At 40.2% G+C, this 24376-nt stretch overlaps 2 protein-coding genes across 2 annotated transcripts in view; both read right to left on the reverse strand.

Annotated features, from left to right (window-relative positions):
* LOC121943674 (ADAMTS-like protein 3) overlaps positions 1 to 7605 on the reverse strand; it is a 35553-nt gene extending 27948 nt beyond the window's left edge. The window contains exons 1-2 of the mRNA XM_042487257.1: positions 7278 to 7605; positions 7051 to 7180 (exon numbers count right to left, since the gene is read on the reverse strand). Of these exons, the coding sequence (XP_042343191.1) occupies positions 7051 to 7180; positions 7278 to 7605 (458 nt within the window). The remainder of the gene's footprint in view (positions 1 to 7050; positions 7181 to 7277) is intronic.
* Positions 7060 to 24376, reverse strand: part of LOC121943680 (ADAMTS-like protein 3) — a 50646-nt gene continuing 33329 nt past the window's right edge. The window contains 8 exon segments of the mRNA XM_042487269.1: positions 7060 to 7180; positions 7278 to 7573; positions 11461 to 11545; positions 16109 to 16258; positions 18060 to 18270; positions 21673 to 21723; positions 22790 to 22928; positions 23061 to 23172. Coding sequence (XP_042343203.1) covers positions 11510 to 11545; positions 16109 to 16258; positions 18060 to 18270; positions 21673 to 21723; positions 22790 to 22928; positions 23061 to 23172 — 699 coding nt within the window. The 3' untranslated portion in view covers positions 7060 to 7180; positions 7278 to 7573; positions 11461 to 11509.

Genomic DNA, 24376 nt, shown 5'->3' on the forward strand with positions numbered 1-24376 from the left:
ACCTTGGCCTCATACAGGGCCGTTGTGTCTTTTTTGCTTTCTTAGAATTTATAAATTCAGAATAAATACAAGAATACAAGGAAAGAGATGAATCCCCACAGAGAAGAATGATGTATAGCAGTCACACACACACACACACACACACAGAGAGAGAGAGGATGAGTGTATGAGAGTTTTATAGACAGAGTAGATGAGGGAATATGGGAGTTTATACACTTCACTGTGTTCTCACTGTTGGTCTCCCAAACTCTCAGGCAGCAAGCAGACTACTCCCTGTGTGTTCTACATTAGTGCGTGTGTGTATGTGGGCGCGCGCCTGGGACGGAGAGGTCCCGTGCATGTAAGGCCGTGCACTCTGCAGCTGCTTCCTGTAAATGTCTATTAGAGGAGGAGAGAGCAGTAAATCACTGACTGTGAATCAGATGTGCTTCAAGTTTGGAGAACTACTAGATGGGCAAATATCCATCTGCTGCCTGGAAATGCAGTGACGAACATGTATTACATGTACATGTACATGTACACGTACGCATACACACACACACACACACACACACACGAACGGACAGTTAGGCACATAAATATTACAACCATCTTGTGACTTTTGAGTTCCTGCAGCTTTTTTAAAAAATTGCAAACTGACGTCCTGTGATTGTCCTCACACACTTCTTGTCCTCTGATTCTCTACTGGCTGAACTTCATAGTGTCATTATCACTAGTTTCAAAGTGATATGAGCCACATGAAGGAAAGACACTTTTTGGTAAATGTTCTTTTTTTTCTGAGAGTGAGATGAGACGCATCAGTCTCACGTCTGTGCGTGACATAGAGAGCTGGAGTTAAGACGTGGTCAGTCCATCTTCACCGAAGGATTGGAGGTGGAGAAAAACAGCAAGCCGCAGTGGAAAAAATACAGGGGATTAATTTACACGTTGTATCTGATTTGTTTAATTAATGCACAATTGGAAATATTAAGCTGACAATTACATGCTGGAACGATTTCTTGACAGACATCAGCCAGGCACAGTGACTCTGCGGCTGCATCAAGTATTTTGATCTCAGAGAGTTTGTGCCTGCACAGAGACCAAAACCTGTGCTCACAGAATACATCTGGCACAGCCCAGCTGCCAAAAGAAAATGTTGGCATCGTACAGTTCTGCAAACCACAAATACATCACATTCGCACGTTTCAATCTGTTGTAGCCTAATATATGATCTGACTTAGTGTGACGCCTGCAAAGCTGCAGACCGCCATTCAAGACCAACAAACGGGGCGGCTCGTGGCTCGGTGGTTTAAGCGGGCGCCCCATGTACAGAGGTGATGTCCTCACTGCAGTGCCTGCAGGTTCAATTCCAGCCTCAGCCCTTTGCTGCACGTCATCCCCTCTTTCTACCCATTTCACACTTAAGCTGTCCTATAAAATAACGGCAAAACCCCCCAAAAAATCATTAAAAGACCAACAAACAGTCATTGCTGTATTTCTATAACGACTTTTTTACACCCACGTGTGTGTTTTGTTATGTACTGTCACTGTTTTTCAAGTGAGGTTAGTGCCACAAAAAGCGTTGTGTTTCCTGCTGGGAATTTGCAACCAAAACTGGGTATTTTAAGCCAAAACCATAATCAAGTGTTTTCTGTGCCTAAACCTAACCACATGTTAACCACAGGGTGGTTGAAACAAAGTTTCGATGTGTCCGCTTTATCATAATATCCAAATGCAATGCATCCATGATTTGCAGAAATGACGTTAACGTTTGTTCTGATGCTTGCATTGCACTGGACCTTTATGCTCGAATTTTGTCAACTAAACCGTTTTGAGTTTTCATTGACTGAAACTAGACTAAAACTATGAAGGATAAAAACGACCAAAATGTGACTAAAACTAACAAGTGTTTTTGCCTCAAGACTAAGACTAAATCTAAATTGCTGTCAGAATTAACACTGACAGATGACTAAGACAGCTAACTTTGCACAACTTTTCATAAAGCTGTATACAGACAGACAGCTGCCGACTGACGGAGAGCAGAGCTACAGCAGAGAGCGCTGAAACCGGACGAGAAAGATCTGAGTTTTGATCAGTTTCCATGTATTTCCAATGCCTTTCAAAGTCTTTTCGGCATTATGCCTCAGATCAAAGTGAGCAATCAGAGTGTTGAAAAGTGGAGAAGGAGCTTTGACTGCTTTAGAGACTGATTTCTGGAAGATCAGTCGGCTTGTTTTGCCAACTGTTTTGCAGCACCGAGGCCTGAAAAAAGCAAGAAGTCACAGCAAAGTAAATGATGGCATTCTAGTCAGTCCGTAATCGGGGAAAGATTTGTGAAAATAAGATCAAGGACTGCAGTTATGCTTCCTGCCAGAGCTTTGTATTAAAGTCATGTACTGTTTTCCGCCGTTCGCTTGTGTGTGCAGCTTACTGTGGAGCTGTGTATTATTAGCTGCATGGTAATCATTTTCCCAGAGCAGCAGGAGAATCCAGCCTGAATCCCCAGCACGGCCAGAGGGACAAGAGGCCAAAATAAGGCGCAGGCTGCCACTAATACACCCACTGACCTGCCTGCTGGCCTCACATCAGACCGGGACAGAGGTGGGTAAATCCAACTCTGGACTCCGGAGCTGGAAAGTTTTAAAAGCGAGGCATCTGGCCAAGTCATTATTGAATCCTTGGTTCTGTTCAGCACCTCGTCTACATCAGAAGGAGGGAGCCTTCACCTCAGGGACCGTGGCCCGATTCGAGTACCTGACCCCAAAGTCCAGTTGGTTTGATCAGTGTGAGCACAGTGTGCTGTACCGCGGCACACGCCAAGTCCACTTTAACCCTTTAACACCTGGATCGACAAAAGTGTTTTTATGTTGCATTTGAACGCCTTTTGTTAAATTTCTGAAACATGGGAAAAAATATAAGAATAATAATAAGAATAAGAATAACAAGAAATGTCAGGCAAACTGCAAAAAAGAGTAAAACTTGACAAGGAAATGATCAGAAATCTTTTTTTTGGGGGGGGGGTATTTAATATTTTTTGAATTCTTAATTACATATTTAAAGCCAATCAGATCAATAAGCTGTTATTTGTAATTTATATAGCACTTTTCATACAAGCAAAACTGTAAAATCTGTACAAAGAGTGCTTCATACAATAAAACCAGAAATATTAACCCCGAAGTATTAATATAAAAATATCAACCCCCTCTGCTCCCATTTTGCTTTTATTTCTTTTTTGTCTTTTTGCTTATTTTCAGTTAATTTTCTTTAACCTTTTGTTAATTTCTTGGCAAGTTTTTGTCAATTTGTTGTTAAGTTGCTCGTCACTGTCTTGCCAAAGATAACAAGCCAATTTGGGCAGGTTTCAAGGTGTTAAAATAGTCCTCTTGAGCACGGTTCAAATGTACTCTGGTCAGTACGCATCGCGTGTGAACACCAACTGCACCAAAACATGGGAGTGAACTGATATATAACTACAAGGAGTTTTTAGCTGTAATGAAACAGTCTTGAGTTGATGTTGATGCCTCGATATCAGACGACAGCAAAGTCTGCCATGAACAGACCCCAATCTGCTCTGCCGCTGCCTTTGACCTGCAGTCGGAGCTTCAGCAGGGGCGGAGGGGTAAATGTGCTGCATTTTATTTTTAGTTTAAACACTTTCCCGGTTTCATCCCAGGCCACTTTAAACACATAATTTTGATTCATTTATAAAACCACAACCCAGCTCAGTTAAAACTCATGCTGTGAGCAGCAGCGCAGTGAAACTGTAGCAGGAGGAAGTGGCGCTGCAGCGTTTTAAAAGTCGTCTTTGCACCCCATCCAAAAATGCTCCCGCTCACTTGCATGCTCTGGTTGGGGTCATAGGAAGTAGTGGTTTGGACTAAAGCAACTACTTTTTTATTTTATTGTTTTTTAAATACTACATGCTAAGTAGATTATTTTTTATTATCACAGTCTGGGAAATTTGTCAGTGATATATGCAGAAATTTTAATTTTTATACATTATTATTTTTTATGCAGTATAAAATACACTTATACCGCTTAAAATGCGCTTTTCATCATAGGGCTATAAAAAAATGTTATACATTAATATTATTTTCTACTTTCACTGTGTTTATTTTTTTAACCAACATCAGTCCTAATCATACATATCCTATATTCAATTATCATTTTTGTCATGATGCCACTATGTTTTTAGAGGTAAAAACTAACAAAAATAAGACAACAAATGAATTATTTTCAATATAGTGAAAATTACAAATTCCAAGGCAAAAGCCCAGAATGACATCAAGAAATATTACAGTGCATGTTTTTACGCTTTGATGGCTGTGGAATCAAAAATTGCAGTTTGAATGGGTTTATATGGTGCGTTTTGGGATTTTTTTTTTGTACCAATTTTGCTTGCACAGTGTAATTCAGACTTATTGTAGCAGCTGAGCTAGAAAATCTAAGGTTAAACAAAAATACAAAATCTTGCCTAAATCCATGCCATATGCATCAACACAGCCAAAAATTATTCAAAACAATAAAGAATGAAAAGCAAGTGAAATGCACCACACATACATGTGCATTTAGGTGGGATAAAAAACTGAAAAGTTCATAAATGTATCCTTCAGCTAGCATGTTTTACCATGAATGCATATTGTTTTTTTTCGGCCAAATAAATATTTGTGTTGCTGTAAAGGTCTCTTCTGTACCCAGGAGCCACACAGTCTACTCATGTTTCCTCACCAACCCAACCATCCACCAGCTCCAGTCTGACTGCACGTCTTATTGTGTTTACTCAGTAAGGTAGAGCTTGTTTTGGAAGGCCAAATATGGCTTATAAATCAGTCTACAAAGAAACAGCCCTTTGCAAAAGTCCCAAACTCTCCGACTGCACTCCCAGCCGTAATCCCAGTGTTTATTCAAACTGATGCAGGCAGCTCTGTTTAGTTTTCCTCTGAAATCCATCAATGAACTTCATTCCCAAGTTATTCTAACATGGGGGGAAATGATTTACAGTTTCAAAATGTATGGTTAATTCTCAGAGCAACGTTTCTGCTCTCCGTGCATGTAAGAAGGCATAAGAGTACAGAATAAAGCACAGAGGAGTTTGCTGATGACATTGGAAACACCTGCCTGGTGTGTATGGTACAAATTACTGAGTCAAATTCTAAGGACAGCTAAAGTAATTAAGGGCCTGGCTGTGCGATCCTTATCTCCTGGTTTCTGGGTTTAGACTGCTGACATCAGCTTTGATGTTCAGAGGCCTTTTTCCTCCCTCTGTTCAAATCTCATTAAGCTGTGGAAAGAAACATGAGCTCCTGCTCCCTGCTCATTGAGCGCTGGCACACACAGCGGGAATCTTTGCGATACACTCCCTGATTGTGGTGTAGCACCCAGAAGTACCACCCAAACCCAAAATTTCCACCCAATTTAGTTAGGTCAAGTCAATTTTCACATGTCATGATTTTGCCTCAAAGGGCAGTTTACTGGTGATATTTAATTCAACCCTCTTTGAAACTCAACTCTGAAATGTGCTGAGTTTTAAATATTGTGACCTAGGTAAATTTCTGAAAGGTCATTTGGGGAAAGTGTAGCAAAGTCTTACCTTCTGGCAGCTGAAAAAAATGTGATTGCAGAACTGTGCTGTACCTAAATTAATATACTGATTCTGGATTAATGCATGACATAAAACATCCACGGTTTGCTGCTGTTATTCATCATTATTCTGTGATTTAAGCTCAGTGGCTGGATAGAAATGCTTTGCAATGGTGTTTTATTTGCACTTGGGTCAGCTACAATATGTGTCAATAGCCCCACGCTCCCAGTGTCAAGTACCAAACAACCACTTTTCACAGCACTATCCTCGCCTGAAAAACAGTGGCAGGTCGCTACAAAACACCTACATGTAGTGCTTTACAAGCTGCTGGAAAGCACAGATGGGTTGCTTCAGAAACCCATGTTTAGAGCCAAAAAAAATCAGCTGGAAATACACAAACAAGTCGCTATAAAACACCTGCATTTGGAGCCTAAAAGGCTGCTGGAAAAACACAGTCAGGTCACTACAAAACAACTAGGAGCCTAAATAGATCCTGTAAAACCACTGATGAATTGCTAAACACCGACCTTGGAAGCCTAAAAAGTCACTGAAACTACGTAGATGGGTCACCACAAAACAGCCATGTTTGGAACTTAAAAAGTTGCTGAAAAAATAACCAGATGGGTTGTTACAAAACAACCATGTTTGGGACCAAAAAAGCTGCTGGAAAAGCAGACGGTTATGACAAAAAACCCACATTTGGAACCGAAGAAGTTGCTGGAAAAAAACAACCACACAGGTTGGTACATAATACTCATAACTGGAGCCTAAAAAGCTCCTGGGAAACCAATGGTTCACTACAAAACACCCATGTTTGGAGTCTGTCAGCGATGAGTCACTTCAAAACATCCACATTTAGAACTTTAAACATTGCTGGAGAAAATACATTGGTTGCTACAGAAAAGCCCATGTGTTGGAGCCATAAACCAGATGAAAGAGGTAAATGGTTGCTACAAAACACCTATGTTTTGAGCCTAAAATCACTGGAAAACTGCACAGTTACCTACAAAAGAGACATCTTTGGAGCCAAAGAAACTGCTGGGAAAAACACAAACGGGTTCCTACAAAACACGCAGGTTTCAAACCTAAAAAGCTCTGATGGATTGCTACAAAACATCCATGACTGCAGGCTTAAAACCTGTTGGAAAACCACTGACAGGTTGCTACAAAACAGTCACATTAGGACCTAAAAAGCCGCTGGAAAAACATAGATGGGTTTCTACAAAAACCCCATTTTTTGAGCCTCAAAAACTGCAGACACACAGTCGTTGTTGTCTTTCAGCAGTCATTAACCTGGCTCACTTGAAACTTTGCACAACTCATCCTTGTATCAGCCACTGACATTCATGCGTGTGATACAGAGGTCAAAGTTAAACTGGGCACAAGCACAGAGCGTTCTCGAGCTTCCAGCCGGAGCGGCCCCTCACTGCGCTGTGATTCTTCTGGGTCAGTTAGCTTTCTACTTGGCTTGCGACCTTGTGGTCTCTCACCTTGGGGGGCACGGCTCAGGGTTACAAATGCGGATCATTACTGTCGGCCGGCTGGATGAATCACACTGAGAGTCCTCCACCTCCTCACCCTGCTTCCTGTTAACACACCTCACGACTGCTGTCTGCTTCCCTGGACGGAGGACACAGACAAGGACCCGTTGGACAATAGGCATGGACAGAATAGTCCGGAGCATTTCAACTGCAGACGTTTATTCCAGAAACCTTACCAGCTGCACACGTAGCTGAGCAGGTGGTGAAGCCCCTGTAGTCCCAGCTGTACACTTCCCCCGTCTGTGTGTTCGGGGCCCCTTGCTCCTGGAGGCCTGCGGAGATGCTTGGGACTTTGGTACACGGTCCCTGGATGCAGGGCCTCTCCAGCTGGGGTCTGTCTTCGCCACACTCCTCCTCTGGAAGGTCCACCTCCGTCTTGGTGAATGAGAGCAGCACCCGACACTTTACCTCCCGAGTTTGCTTGCCGGGCCCACAGGTGGTGCTGCAGGGGGACCAGGGCCCGGGTACGAACCTGAACACAGAGGCAGAGGACATATCCTTCATGTGCACCTCGGAAACATCCAAAAATATGGTGTATGGAATATTTTGTAGAATAAGAATTAGTTTTTTCTACACAAATTGTATTTTAGAATAGAGGAAAGCATAAAAAGAAGCTTAAATCTTTAAAGCTGTGTCCCTCTAATGCTGCCTTCACGTGCTCCTTGGATTAGTTCTGAGCACATAAACGACCCTCCAAAGTCGTAATTACAAGTAGGAAATCGGAAATTTCGATGATACCCGAATCACTGAGTTGTGACGTTTGACGTTTTTAGCAGTTGCACATTTTAGCATCTGCATATATTAGCAAGCAAGCAAACTTTTAACTGTAAAGCATGCCAGGCGAGTATACTAACATCGATAACAACATTATTTTATAACACCAGTTGCTGACTTGACGTCATAAACGCATAAACATGGCGGTCAAAAGTCAATAGTAAGAAACTTTTTACATTAATTCACATATCAAATATCAATTTTTGATCACATCTAAAGTGTAATATGGTATTAATGTTAACTGTAGAGTGACCTAGATTAAATCTACATATTGGAGAGAAGGCAGGCATCTCTACAGCCGATATCTCCAACACTCTGAAACTCACACCAGAGCTATTACTACTACTACTTTTTGGTGAACTGTGCCTTTATATACAATCTTACACAGCGATGTCGATGCTGAAAACTTAATTTGCTTCAGTTCACTGTGTCTCTTGCAAACTCCAGCTGCTTTACCCTGAAGCTGCTGACTGGCAGATGCAGCAGAGGTAATGTGTGACAGCGAGCTTGTTAGAGCAGCTGAGCGGAGGTGAGCAGAGAGAGAGAGAGACAGGTTCCCTGGAGGTCAGACGCTCTGCAGGGCTCTCCTGAGGGGAGCTGAAATACGTTCACGCAGACAGTCCTATCACTGAGAGGTAGATTCAAGCTCAGCCGCACAGACTCACAGAGGAAAAACTGCACAAATGAGCGGAGAAAAACAATCCTTTTGTCTGTCGAGAGCACGTTCATTACATAGATATGGACTTCCATCCTTATTAACAAGCAATCTGTTCTCGTTTATCTTGATTCTGCCTGCAGAGGGATCAGATTTTGATATGTAAATGAGGTCAAGAAAGGCGACACAGGAAACTCTTAAGGGACGATAAATTGGTTGCCCGACATCAGAGACAAAAAAAGCATATTGACGCTCATTAATGCTCAGCTACCTAAATCAATCAGGTAAAGCCTCGTCTCACACGTCACTGCGATCCCCGGAGAGTTTCCTGAAGAGATGCCGTTGTATGAGCTCTTCTTATTCTCCCTTTGCAGAGGACGGACTTGTGTGTTGTTGTTATTTTTGAGAGGCGGTTTGAAATAGCAGGAAGAGGAGGAGCAAGGTGACCTTGCAGTATGTTGAGTGCGTTGTTTTCGTAAATATGTGGCCAAATTGCAAAGGTGCCATTTTACACCTGACTGAGATCTGATCACAGTGTGACCTCCTGCAGATCGCTCTCTCTTTGCACCGCACTCTGCATGCATTTATCTTTCTTAATAGTTCAAAAATGTGTCAAAGTGAGCAAAAAAAAAACATTATTACAAGGGCTTTATCAGGGTTCACACACATTTTTACGTGACTTTTCCGTGACTTTAAGGCAAATTTTGAAGACCATTCTCTGAAACAACAACTGATACTCAGTTCTATTTCAAATAGCTATTTGAAATATAAATATATTAGTTTGAAGAATGACGAATTCAGAACAGGATTAGAACTAAATATTTAAATATTTAGTTTAAATATTTAAATATTTGTGTGTGTAGGGGGGGTGGGTACAAAAAGGTGGAGGCATATCAAATCATTTTTCAAGGGAGGGACTTAGGTTATTTATTTTGGCTTTAGAGGATGGACATATACAATTTCAAATAGCTGTATTTTGCATTTATTTATCAATTTTCTTGCTGATTTTTAGAGATGCCATGCATTTTCATTAAAAAAAAAAAAACTACATTTCAGACAAAAATCTGGAAAATCGCATTTTTTATTAACAAAGTCATTTTCAAGAGCAAAATCAATTTAATTTGTGTATTTTGTTTTTTTTCCCCTCTTATCTTCTTATGTCAACTTAAATTGTACAAAAATAATGCCGAAAATAATGTTTGAGTTCTAGTGGAACTAAAGAGAGGAACGTTCCCCAAACTGTCAGGAAGCAGCAGCTACAGAACCGTCCCTAAGTCACGGCTCTGCTGTGATCTCTGCAGATTTACATGTTGTTCTGCTTGTTGTTGGAAGGAATCAAACATCAGATTAAAAATATGCATGCTTTTGTTATGAGATTGCATTTCAGTCAACACGTTCCGCCTGTTTTGTTCTCCATTCAGACTGTTTACCTGCATGCAACCAAATCACGCTCCGATTAGATCGCTCAAACCTACGTGGACAAGAAATGGAAACAAGATTGCTTCCGATACCAAAATCGTGTCTTATTGCCTACAGATTCTACAAACATACGCAGATATCTGTTTACAGAGATTAGGCATCATGCTACAAACCTTTCAGAGCTTTCGTCAAACCTACCGCCGCTACGTGTTGGACACTGTGTTAAACTAGACTGATTTATGCTGGATTATACCATCAGCATGCAGAGAAACCACCGGAGCTGAGCTTCACATGCTCATCAAATTAATGTGGCTTACATAAGATTTGCCCGGCTGCATGTGACGAAGATTTGCCGGGGCCGGCTGTAGGTGTGTGTGCAAAGTGTTTGAGGTGTGTGTGAGCTCTGGGAGCTGATGGATCCCAGGGAGGCTATCAGAGCTGACCAGGCCCGGAGCAGCAGGCAATAATCACATGCTTATCATCAGCCACGAAACGAGAGGAAACAGAGCCGGACACATTCACACAGCCACGGATAATCTGGGTGTGAGTGTGTGTGTGTGTGAAGAGCTACGTGCCTGAAAATGATTATATAACATAAATAAAGAGAGTGTTTATACTGCATGACAATGTATAGCCTGCATGCATGTGCACAATTTCGCGTCGTTCTCTTTTTTTTTTAAATATTCACCCTGCAGTCACGTTTATGTAAAAGTCACAATGACAATCTTACAGGTCGAGTCTGACTTCAATGTCGTCGAATGATCTCTTTTTGCACACTGCACATTGTGAAAGAGCCACTGACGTTTTTGAGGAGATTCTTCTCATATCTATAAAAAATATTTTCTCCTTGCAGAGCAACTGCGCCAAAGAGGTTAAAAAAAACCTGAGAGAGAAAATGACTAATGCTTTATGGTCAGCTCATGGGCATAAACCAGAGTCCAAACCTAACGCCCTGTCATTCAGTGCACGGCAAACTTTATAAAACAGGAAGCAGAGATGGCTGTCTAACTTCAAATTAACCCTGTGAAACCTGAGCAATTTGGCTTGTTTTCTGTTGAAAATATGAAAAGGAGGCAATGAGCAACAGAAGAAAAAAAATGATGGAAAATGAGCAAGACATTGGCAAAAACAAAAAAAGTACAAGAAAATTATAAGAAAAAATGTCATTCTTCATCCAAAGTGGATGTTTGGGCTAAATTTAAAGAATTTCCCTCAAGGCCTTCTTGAGATATTGCATTCATGAGAATGGCCAAGCTGGCTGTACGTTTTGTTTTTTTTTTTACATATGGTTGGGCGACCCCGAAATATTAATGCCTCCGGCCTCGGCTATTGCTGGCACGGAGGCATAATAATACAGGGTTTTTTTCCACTTTTAGATTCAGATTTTCTTATTTAAAAAGAAAGCACAACAGTAGGACTTCAAAAGCGAGGATAATGCATGTTGTTTATGTCTTAATGTGTGTGTGTGTGTGTGTGTGTGTGTGTGTGTGTGTGTGTGTGTGTGTACTCACGTGGGGTCCTCTGTAGCAGTGTGCTGTTCCTCCAGTTCGTGGGCTTGTTTTAACCAGGGCACCTTGGCCTCCACTGGCAGGGACTCTGGCAGAGACAGAAAAGTCCCAGTCTGACACCACTGATCAGGACATTTATTCATCAAGAACCTCAAAGCAGGAAATTATTCCGAACTGGACCAAAAGTTTCGTAACATCAGTCATCGTGTCTGCTGCAGGATTCGGAGCCTCCTCACAGCAAGTCCCAGCAGGAGGCGAGTGACAGGCCAAAATAAGTGTGCACTGACGTACTGCATAATAATAAAACATCTGATGTAAAATGACAACAACAAGATATTGATTAAAACCCTCTTGTAAGTTGTTTTGTGCCTGAGTTAATTGCTCGATCCACTCTGGAGAAAACGAGCTCATTTACATGAAAAAAAGAAAGCAGTTCACCCACAGCGAGGCTTGATTGTGCTCATTGCACCTAAAACCTCCAGCCTCGAGCACTTTTCCCCTCTATAAATGTGTTTTTAAAAAGATTTTATGCAAATTGTCAGCTTGCAGAATATCATTACTCAAAACAAAAGATGAAGACACACTGTCAGTCAACTAATAACACAGTTTCGACAGTATCCAGTGGTGGACAAAGTACTCAGAAACTCTACTTCAGAGTATTTTCACCGCTTTACCACCGTCACTCAGCCTTTTCCTTTGGCGCTACATTTCTGATCGACTGTCGGTCAGCTGTTTGGGCCAGAAACTTCTGTTAGCAGCTGTAACACCAGCAAACATGTTAAACCAAAATGTTTGATGTCCAGAGGACATCTATATGTCACGCAGAAAAGACATCTGTATGATATCCAGAAAAGACATCTACTTGTTGTATAGAAAAAACATCTGCATGACGGCAGGAAGACATCTGTGTCGTCCAGAGAAGACATTTGTGTCGTGCAGAAAAGACATCTATAACACGTCCAAAGAAGACATCTGTATGACGTCCAGAAAAGACATCTACATGACGTCTAGAAAAGACATCTATAAGACGTGCAGAAGACATCTATACTACGTCCAGAAACGACATCTATGACATCCAGAAAAGACATCTACATGATGTCCAGAAAAGACATCTATATGACGTCTAGAAAAGACATCTATAAGACGTGCAGAAGACATCTGTGTCGTCCAGAGAAGACATTTGTGTCGTGCAGAAAAGACATCTATAACACGTCCAAAGAAGACATCTGTATGACGTCCAGAAAAGACATCTACATGACGTCTAGAAAAGACATCTATAAGACGTGCAGAAGACATCTATGCAGAAGACATCTATATGACATCCAGAAAAGACATCTACATGATCCAGAAAAGACATCTACATGATGTCCAGAAAAGACATCTATATGACGTCTAGAAAAGACATCTATAAGACGTGCAGAAGACATCTATATGTCATCCAGAAAAGACATGTGCATGGTGTCCAGAAGACATCTACATGATGTTCAGAAGACATCTATATGACGTCCAGAAAAGACATTTGTATGGCATCCAGGAGACATCTATATGACTACAAGAAGACATTTATGTCATACAGAAAAGACATCTGTGTGGTCCATAAAAGACATCTATGTCGTCCAGAAAAGATACGTATACAATGTCCTGAAAGACATCTGTACTACATACGTCATATAGATGTCTTTTTTGGACATTTGCAGGAAAAAAACACTCAATACAGCATCTGCTTAGACAGATATTGTATATTTTAGGGAGGCATTTTTTTAAGGTGGCTAATGCGCGTTTTAATATCAACTTCTCTATTGTTGTGAAAAAGCACTTAACCCTTTGAAACTTGACCAAACTGGTCTTTTTTTGGCAACATTAGAGAAAGCAAGGAGCAACTTTACGAGAAGACCCCCCCCCACAAAAAAGAAAGAAAAAAAAGACAGCAAAAATTTGTAAAAGTTACAAAAAACTTGCATCAAAGAAAAGTAAAAAAAAGAAAAAGAAAAAAGGAAATGACTGAAAAAAGCGCTACTAGCTATATATAGATATATCTTTGTAACATAATTATTAAAGATAAATATAAGTAATTCTCTTTACATTTTTACCAAGTGTTTTTTTTAAAACAATTTTCTGATCATTTTCCCCCTCTTTTTCAGGTCATTTCTTTGTCACTTTTTACTAATTTTATGTAATTCTTGTAATTTATTGACAAGTTGCTCATTGCTTCTTTTTCTCCACAATTTTAAAAGAAATCAAACAATTTGTTCAGGTTTCAAAGGTTTAAATGCTTGTGAAAGGCCCCTGAATGCAGCGCAATAAAACTGATGCCGTATCTATATTTCAAAGGGTTAACTGGCATTTAGAGGCACATAGTGCACATGCATGAAAACTATGAGCTACTTTTGGGAGAAAATGACGAGCTTTTAAAGAATCCAGCAGTTTAATGAGCAGAGATGCTCGTCTGTGGTGGAGGAGGATCATAAATCAGGGTCACATGATGGAAGCTGATGCAAATGAAGCCTGTTGGTTTTATGGCGAAGGCGGCGACTGTGGGCATTGAGGACAACACACACACACACACACACACACACACACACACACACACACACACACACACGCACACACACGCACACACACACACACACGCACACACGCGCACACGCACGCACACACACACACACACACACACACACACACACACCACAGCTAATGAAAAAGAGCCCTGACTCACAGCTGCAGTGCTGTTCAGCCGACCATATATCACACACTTGTAGAGTACACACACTCATGAGAACTCATGGAAAAAAGAAATGTATGAACACATGTTATATTATATTTGTGTTCTATATAATGTGTGTTATTCAGCTCATATTTTAAATTGACCTTGGGATTATATCAGTATGTTGCTTGTACCTATAAAGTTTTAGTACTGCATGGTCTGGAGATGTAGTTTTGTATGTAACCAAATACTTTTGTTTATGCAGTTCTACTGTGTGTTTTTCAGAGTGCAGATGATATAAAGTATCCAATGCGATGCCAAGTTATGACTTTTTTATTTTTCTGGAAAAATGCACATGCCATTTATACCATATACTTTACAATAATGGGGTTGATGTTGTGGTATAAGTATGAAATAGTAAGGTAAAGAATATAAGATCACTTTTATTCATATGCATAGATTTCAGGGAGGATACATGAGACACATCACCCTCAATATTAAAACGTGCATTTATCTCCCCCATTTAAAAAAAATGAAAGAAGAGATGCGCTTTTACACCATTAATTGTTGCAGAAAAGGCAGAATTTGGTGCATAAAAAGCACAATAATGCATGAAATTGGCATTGTACGATTCTGCAAACAACCGATACATAGCATTTGCATGTTTTATATTTATCATATGAACGTTTTTAAAGTGACGCTTTAAATGAGCTGACTGGTGGATTTCGTGTCGCCTACAAAAACCGCCTGCAAACCTGCAGACCACTGTTCAACACCAACAAACGACAAAACCGACTGTGATTTAGCGAGACACTGCTGTTCTTCCAGTGACTTTTTCAGGCTCCAAACATTAATTTTTGATGAGAAGTGGTTGTTTTTTAGGAAGATATTTCTGCTTTTCCCAGCAGGGATTCTGCTCCCTCTGGGTTTTACAAGCCAAAACGTGATCTTTTCCTGACCTTAAACTAGTGATTTTTGTGCCTAAAGGTAAAAGTAAATGTTAGCCTCAGTGTTGCTGGAACAGAAGTTACAAAATATCCACGAACGTATCCACGGTTTACAGAAACGTACAACGCCAGCATTTTTTTCCTGGTAAGTGGGTTGGTGCAAATTTTAGCCTTCTGGTACTAATAAATTCCTTCTTTTATCCAAAAGAAGAATGTCTATATGTCAAAAACTGAAGACATTTATGAGCTTCAAACGCTTCTCCATTATGGTCTCAGCTTCCTTAACCCTTTGAAACCTGAGCAAATTGGTTTGATGTCTTTTAAAACAACCAGAAAAGGCGATGAACAACTCAACAAAACATGGCTTCAAAATTAGCAAGAGATTAGCAAAAAGTTCCAAGAAAAAATAGCAAAAACCTAAAACAAACAAGAAAATGTCCCTAAAAAGTGAAGAAAATTGAAAATATATAAATGTATACGTTTTTGTTCTGTGACAAAATTCTCAGTATATAATGAATAATTACCATTTTCTGTTTTTTTCTTTTTTCTTTTTCTATAATTTTCTAATAATCCTCCCCCTTTTGTAAAAACTAATTTTCATGTCATTTTCTTGTCACTAAATTCTCACAATCTGTGCGACATTTCTCTCCAAGTTGCTCACTGACTGTTTTTCTCATGTCTTTTTTACATGTCTTTGTTTATTACATCTGGTTTTTACTGACTTTTAATTGACTTTGCTTTTGTTTCTGTTATGTGTCTTTTGGTATTGTGAAATGTGCTCTATAAATAAATTGTTTTATTATTATCATTATTTATTCACTCAGGTTTCAAAGGTTAAAATATCTTGTGAAAGGTGTTTCAATGCAGCACAAATAAACTGACACACACACAGACACACACACACACACACACACACACACACACACACACACACACACACACACACACACACACACACACACACACACGCCTCTCTCTGTGTGAGTTATTAGTGTCCTACCTCGTGGCTTGTGCAGGCGGCGATGGGGACCAGACAGTCCTCTTTAACGTGAGGTTTGAGCGACGCCTCGCAGCCTCCGATGTGCTGCCCGCGATGGTCGATGCACAGAACCACCCGGTAACGCAGGCCACGCCCACACGTCACTGTGCACTGCAGCGGGACGGAAACACACACGTTACCTCACAACCTGTACACTTCACAAACAGCATCAGACATGACAGTTATTTCATAACCTTTGTGGCTCGTGACCCTTCAGGTCTATTTGTGATGCCGCCTGTTTGTAAATCTACCGGCTGAGGGCAGTTCAGTCTATTTGAACAGAGATGAAATGAAACAATTCAGTGTTGTTTAAGAAGTAGAGAAAAACCTGTTAAAATAAACATATCTCAGTGTAGCAGAAACGTCGTTTTCTTTTCTCTTCCCGTGTTAATCATCTCGTGAACCTTTAGATTGATCGCGTTCCCCTCTTTGGGAGTCCCGAGCTCCGGGGTTGAGAACCGCAGGATTAATCTCTCAATTATTTTGGATTAAGTGATTTAGTTAAAATGCTGAAAATAGTTTTCCAGAGTCCAAAGTTAAATGCTCAGATTGCTTGTAATGTCAGACCAACAAACCAAAACTCCAAAATAGCGAATCATCGTGATATGAGACAGAGAAAAGCAGCAATCAGCGGCGACAGGATAAAACGTCGGCATTGTGCGTTTCTGCAAACCACTGATGTGTTGCATTTGTATGTTTCGTATGTATCCTATGTACATATTTTAAGTGACGTAGCTCTGATTTTACATGTACACAAGCTGAGTTTGTCGTCAGGCGGAGGAGGGGATGGAGAGATGACTGCCTCCGATTTAGACCAATAAATTACAAAAACGTAACGTAACGTCAGGAAGTTTCCAGCCCTGTTTGTGGTGAATTTTTTTTTTTTTTTTTTTTTAACAAGACATCAGGCTATTTCCAGCTGGTTGCAGAAAGTATTCTTAACAAAAAGTTGGCTGTGTTTGTGGCGACAAAACCACGTATTTTTAACTAGATTTTGGGACTTTTCCCGCCTAATTTGTGGCAATAAAATAAAGTATTTTTAAACAGGACATCGGGACATTTCCAGCTATGTTTATGGTGACAAAAACATACTTTTAAATAGATGTTGGGACATTTCTAGCTGTGTTTGTGGTGACAAAATCAGGTTGTTTTTTTTTATCAAGACATTGACTCTTTTCCCAACTTATTTTTGTCAATAAAAAAAGAGTATTTTAAAACAAAACATCAGGACATTTCCAGTTGTGTTTGTTGTGACAAAACCAAGTGTTTTTTTTTTTTTTTTTTTTATAAGAAGTTGTGATATTTCCTGCCTAATTTTTGGCAATAAAACAGATCGGGACATTTACAGCTGAGTTTGTTGCAACCAAATCGAGTATTTAAAGCCAAAACATAATCTTGTTTTAACACTAAACATGTAGCTTTTGTGCCTAAAACCAACCACACGTTAACCACAGCGTCACAACACATAACTGAAAACTGAAACATAGAAAAAATGCAGTTTCAAGATATCCTCTACATAATGACAAAAAAATGTACAAATTTAATATATGGAATGTACAAATGTAACATTTGAAGAAAGGTTTAAAATTTGTTCTGGTGACTGAGTTGCAAATTTTTGTATCTGAGAAGCCCAAACCACACAATCTTAAATGATTTATCAGATATCAAAACTGTTGTTGATTACTGTTAATCCACTAATCGCTAAATCTGCAAATCATTTCAGTGCTAAAAATAATTGTCGATTTAAAAATTTTTTTAAAAATATATATAAAACACTCGTTATATTTAATTTTTTTGTGGGGGGGTACAAATGATAAGGTAACTAAAGAAAGAGAAAAGACTAAAGAAAAACAGGTGAATATTTGGCCTCCAAATGAAGTCCTTCATACTTTATTCTGTGGGACTCACTGACCTGAGACCACTCCATGGCCACCCACTGCGGGCAGGCGAAGACGTTGCAGATCTGTCTGGTGATTGGTCGAGGGGAGTGGGTGCACTTCCACTCCTCCACCTGGGAGAACTGTCCGTGGGTGTCCTCCTCCACGCACAGCACGCTGCGATCCTGCCAGCCGCCATTTTCACCGCAGGACACAGAGCACTGCGTCCAGGGGCCCTGCTCCCAGCTGCACACACACACGGACACAGACATAGACACAGACACACAGACACACAGACACACACACACACACACACACACACACACACACACACACACACACACACACACACACACACACACACACACACACACACAGGATCCGAGCTCAGCTAATGCTTCCTCAGGTCATTTAACGACGGATCCAACACTGATGACATCTTCATGAAGTGTTCAGACCTAAATTTAAAACATCAGGATGGCGCGTGCTGATGTTCTGAAACAACGTGACGTTTGTTATTTCGGTCTGAGCGGCGACTTGGCTCGTTCACCAGCACGTTCAGCAGCAGCAGCAGCGACTGTGACACACAGCTTATGGAGGCAATTATGGTACTTTAGAACCTCTTAGTTCCCAATTTCTGCAATTTGTGTCAAAATCACATTTCTTCTCTGATTCATAACTCTGTCAGACCTGAACGCAGACATGAAGCACATGAAATGTTTTTAGAGTCAGTGGAAATTAAACATGCAGGAGGTCACATCATTCCCAGATGTGCATAAATCCACATGGAAAGCATGATGAAAAATGCTCGTTTTATTTAGTGTTTGTAATTCAATTCAATTTGTCTGTGCATCCAAGGAGTTCACTGCAAACAGAAACTGTTATATAGTAATATATATATACTGTATATACATACTGAAATATATATAATATTGGCAGCCAGAAAAAAGAAATATAAGAAGTGACAAAATCCAGAAACATGAAACCTTTCTCATGCTGCAAAATATACTGATGGCGATATCTTTTCATGACTAAAGGTTGAAATGTTCAAATGTCAGACTCAGAAAAAGAGCCCTTAAATTTTGGTTTGAACAAGTTCTACGAATATCCGCTTTAACCCTGTGAAACGTGGAGCGACATCACTTTTCTTGCGCTGCTTTCAGAAGCCTTTTAAGTATCGAAAGTATTTAAACCTTTGAACCCTGAGCAAATTGGTGCGATTATTTTTTTTCAAAAGCGTGGGACAAAAAGGCAAAGAGCAACTTGGTGAGAAATGTTTCACAAGCTGCAAGAAAAAAAATATCTTGGGCGCAAAAAGGAAAAGGTGAGGATAAAGTATATTTACAATAATCATAATTATTTATTTGAAATTATGTGATGAAATTATAATAATTTTAAGGACATTTTTTGGTTTTTTTTAATTTGTCTTTGTTATTTTTTTGTTTTTACTATTTTTTTAGGTAATTTTAATGCACTTTTTAAATAATTTTGTAATATTATTATTACGAAAATTAAAAACTTAAGAATACTGGCAACCATTGTTGCCAAAATATCCCATTAAATCCTACACGCTGGACTTTAAATCACCCAAAGTATGATAAAAAGTTTTCATGTTTCATTCACATGTTGCACCTTGGCTGTGAACAAGAATAATAATGGATCAAACTGCTCAACTGAAATATGAACATCTGGGTGTTGATGCCTTTAGAAACAGGAGCGTTAAATCAACAGTAGGACGGCACTCTGATTAAATGATTTTAAAATGCATCGAGGTGTCGGGGAGGTAACCTTCCTCAGCGTGCAAACCAGCAACAACACATTAATGCAAACAATTACAGAAATAATCAGGGCTGTCACACTGGTGATTGTTACATTGAAATGAGGCCAAATGAAGCTCCCAAAACACAAACCATTTTTTTCTCCTCTAGACAAATAAATATACTAAAATATTGTACAACCCAGGTGACAAAGCACACACTGAAAAACGTATCCAGTGTTCACATAGCAGCGGTAACATTAACATACATGCGCTGCAGCATTTCAACAGTTATTTCACATGTCAGTGGAGATTAAAGTCAAGAGCGCCCTGAGGGAAACACCTCACGCCTTCACTACGAATACACACACATTAATACTCTCTGAGCTCCGGTTCCTCCTCGTACAGAACATATGCTGCTGGCGTGCGTCGCTGCCGCGCGCTGCGCAGCCGAGAACGCCTGAAGGAAATGATGGCTTATTATCGCTCTCCGCGTGTGACAGCAGTCAGCACCAATCACAGCGGATGGGAGCGCTGTGCCAGGAGCTGAGCTCACACGGCCGAGAACACCACGTCTGCAGAGCTGACACGCAGCCAGCTACTTCTGGGAGGAATTTTAGAAGTAAAAAAAAAAAGAAATCATATGCAAAAGTGGAGCGCTGTGTGTCTCCACCGGAGAGATGAAGTCAGAGTGAAGAGGAGAGACGCCTGCGTTGACTGATGGGTGATGTTTGACTTTGGGAGGCAGCTGCAGTGGAACAGCACCAGCTGAGTGGCTGTTTTCGCTCGTTCTCCGTGTAAAAAAACATTTGTGGGGTGTGATAAGTGTTTTGCTTTTTTATTTAAAGCCCTGACGAGGATCTGTAATGGTCAAAACATGTTGGCTTGTTTTTTTATTGATGTAGTCATTTCAATAAAGGCTTTTTAATGTAATTCCTCCTGTGTTTTTATTTTTTAAACGTTTTTCACTTTTTTTGGTGCCTTCCTGTTTAACCTGTTGATTCCCGTTTTTGAGTTTTTGATCCAAGTTTGGTTACAGCTCTGTCTTTTTCACAGTGTTTTTTTGGAAGTTTGTTTGTTTTGTTTTATTTTATTTTTGAGTTTGGTTGAAGGGTTAGCTGCAGACAGGCCTCGTAATCTTTTTTTGAAAAAGTGAAACATGAAGTTCAGTTTTGGTAAAGTGGAGTTTATTTCTCAGAGAGTTTTTATATTTTTGAATGTATGTAACTTAACCCTTTGAAACCTGGAGTGACATCACTTTTCTTGCTGTGCTCAGACGCCTTCACAAATATTTAAACCTTCAAAATCTAAGCAAAATGATTTGATTTCTTTCAAAAACGTGAGGAAAAAAAGACAATGAGCAACTTGGCAAGAACCAAACCAGTAGCTCTGGAAAATTAACTATGTTTATAATGATATATTTAAAATATTTTGGATTTTAAGATGGTTCTTGGATTGGACATTGGACATTTTTCAGATTTTAGGAGGTTTCTTAGATTTTAGGACGTTTCTCAGATTGTAGGACGTTTGAGGATTTTAGGACATTCCTAGAATTTAAGGACGTTTCTAGGACTTTAAGATGTTTCGAGGCTTTTAGGATGTTTCTAGGACTTTGGGACGTGGTTTGGATTTTAGGATCTTTCTAAGATCTCAGAACATTTCTAGGAATTAGGGATATTTCTAGGATTTTAGGACTTTTTAAGGACTGTAGAAAGTTTCGAGGATTTTAGGACATTTCTCGGATTGCAGGACGTTTTCAACCAGTAATCATATCACCGAACACTTCTAGAGCTCATCCTGTCTAAACTTTGTAATCATCAGATGAGGAAAGTGAGTAAACTTCTTAAAGTTTCTTGTAACTTTTGAAATGAAGGATTTTAAGGGTTACTCACCGAGGCAGAGGCTGGAAGTGATCGTACGGCATCACCTCTTTGAATCCATCACTGGAGGAGACAAAATATCAAAAAAACACTGTCAGTGTATCAGCCTATGGTATCCAGACAGCAGCATTAGTCATGTGGTCATAAGACTGTCGGGAAAGCATATGTGATAAATGTGAGCCCACACAGGGAGCTCATTAATAGCAGTTTGGCCTTCAAGGTTAGAATAAAGCGGTGAAAGAGTGTAAAGAGAGAAAATGCTCTGCGCTGCTGATGTAGCGTTTCTGCTCTTTAGCCTGCTGATTAAATTCTCCATTGATCCAGACTTTACTGAAAGAAGCTCTGTGATGAACTGAGAAGATCATCCGCTTTTTCGGCAGGTGTGAAAATTGTAATGATTCAGCTAGATCAAACAAAGCCTGTGATGGGGGGTTACAGGGATGAACCTGGTTTGACTCTAAACAGCAGACTACTCTCACATTTAAAGTCCTGGCGACTGATTTTGATTTTTTTAGGAGGCTAAAGTATGTTCTGCTGCAGCCTCGTCCACAGCAGGACATCGCTTAGCTTCTGTGCCGGTGTCACAGGACTGTACTTTATTTATCACAGGAGGGGGTGGCTGGGGTGTGACTCTTCTATTTTAAAATACATATGAAATACTGCCTTTTTAAGTTGTATATCTCTCATCTGAGCTAAAAAAAAAACACGAGGCTCATATTATTATGTGGGGACTTTGAGTAATATGTAATAACTGTGGACGACTTCTGTGATTTTAATCCCAAGCAAATCGGCCATGTCTGTAATTTGTAAAGTATTAATTCCAGGGGAAATTACCGAGAATATTTCGGCAAACACAGAGGTCATGGGTTAATATCAGTCCCATGCCAATCTGCATCTCTGTGATTCGCTGCTGATTTTGGGTTGTTTAGAGTTTTTCCTCCATCATGAAAGAAATGTAATCTGATTTAATCTGGACTGGACGCTGCGGCAGCCTCCCTCTGCGGTAAGAGTTATTGACTGTTAGTTATTTATAAGGGGGAAGAGTGATGCAAAACGGGTCAGAGATTTAAAAAAAAAATTAAGCACTGAGGAGGGATTTTATCATCAGCCCTACATGTAATGATCCTACCTCTCTGGGCAAGGGTCCATGTTGCACTCCTTGAGTTTTGGAGTTGGTTTGGTGTTTTCGGGATAGCTGTTGCAGTGATGCTCCGGCAGGGTCTGGTTGGATCGGATGTCTGTGCACTCTGCAGAGTTCAGCTGGTAGCCTGACGGAGGAAAGCGGAGGCCGATATCAACACAAGAATCAGTCAGTAAAAGCCAAGACATTATTTAATCATGACTCAAACATGAAGTCGCCTGTTTGCAGTTTCTGTCGACCAAACTGACGGTCACCTCACCTCCTCCACAGGTGACGGAGCAGGGGAAGAAGTCAGTCTCTCGCCACTGGTACCTGATAGGCTGGTAGTAGAGAAACTGGACGACGGTGTCCTTGGAGCCTCCGTACTTCATCTGTACAACATATCGAGCAAATTAGGTGTGGAAAAACACCGTAAATTGCTCCAATTAAAGTCATGTGATCCCTCCTCCTGGCTTTGATCAGAAGACTAGCTGTAAAATCTATTTAACAATGAAGCTGAAGGAGCGAAAGAGGTTAAAGTGGCTGCTTTTTGGCAAGATTTTGTGATGTGTGAAAATGTGACAGGAAAGCAGAAATGACCTGAGATTCAAGTTAAAGTCAGAGTCAAACGTTACACCGAAATTTCTGGCTGATGATTTGACACAAACTGAAATCCTTCAATCTTTGATGTCATTAATGTGAAAGAGTTACACGTCTCTGATTCAAAGGACAGAGGACTGTCTCGGTAAAATGAGCGCTGTCCAGCAGCTCGTCTTTTTCTTTTGATGATGTAATCGATGTGAAAGTCATTCATCACAATTTTGAAGCTTCGGCCTCGTTCACCAAACTGCTGAACGTGTTTTCTGACCTTCCAAACACAGAATGCGACGTGTCATGTTGCCACCAAAAACGTAACGTGAAAAACTGAATTTTAGGGTGTTTCTAGGATTTTAGGATGTTTTAGGGATTTCAGCAAATTTCTAGGATTTTAGGATATTTCTCTGATTTTGTGACGCTTTCAGGATTTTAGAATGTTAGAAGGATTTTAGCATATTGCTGAGATTTTCGACATATCTAGGACTGTAGGATGTTTCTCAGATTTTTATGACGTGGCTAGGATTTCAGGTTGTTTTAAGGATTTTAGGAAATTTCTACGATTTTAGGACATTTATAGAATTTTAAGGACATGTCTAGATTTTTAGGACATTGCGAGGAATTTAGGACGTTTCTAGGATTTCCAGGTCCAGATTTGGCCCTCTGGTCGTGAGTTGAGTACCACCGCTGTACATCGACAAGAAAGAAAAGCACGAGGTAAAATTAAAAATAATCCAACATCTGGGCCAACAGGAGAACACCAGGACTTTAATCTGCAGCGTTGTGTCCTCCAGCACGCACTGCAGGACCAGACGCTGCTGTTACAACATCTTCCCACATCAGTGAGTCCCGAACCATGGAGGCAGCTGAGACATCATTTTCAGCAGTTAAGCATGTGCACAGACAAAGCTGCGTTTGAATTGCATCCACAAGGAGAGCCTTATTCAAATGTGTCTCTTATATCCACTTGAGATTTGTGAAGTGTGAAGATGCAGAAGGCAG

The sequence above is a fragment of the Plectropomus leopardus genome, chromosome 1 (genome assembly GCF_008729295.1).
Source record: "Plectropomus leopardus isolate mb chromosome 1, YSFRI_Pleo_2.0, whole genome shotgun sequence".
Taxonomy (NCBI): Eukaryota; Metazoa; Chordata; class Actinopteri; order Perciformes; family Serranidae; genus Plectropomus; species Plectropomus leopardus.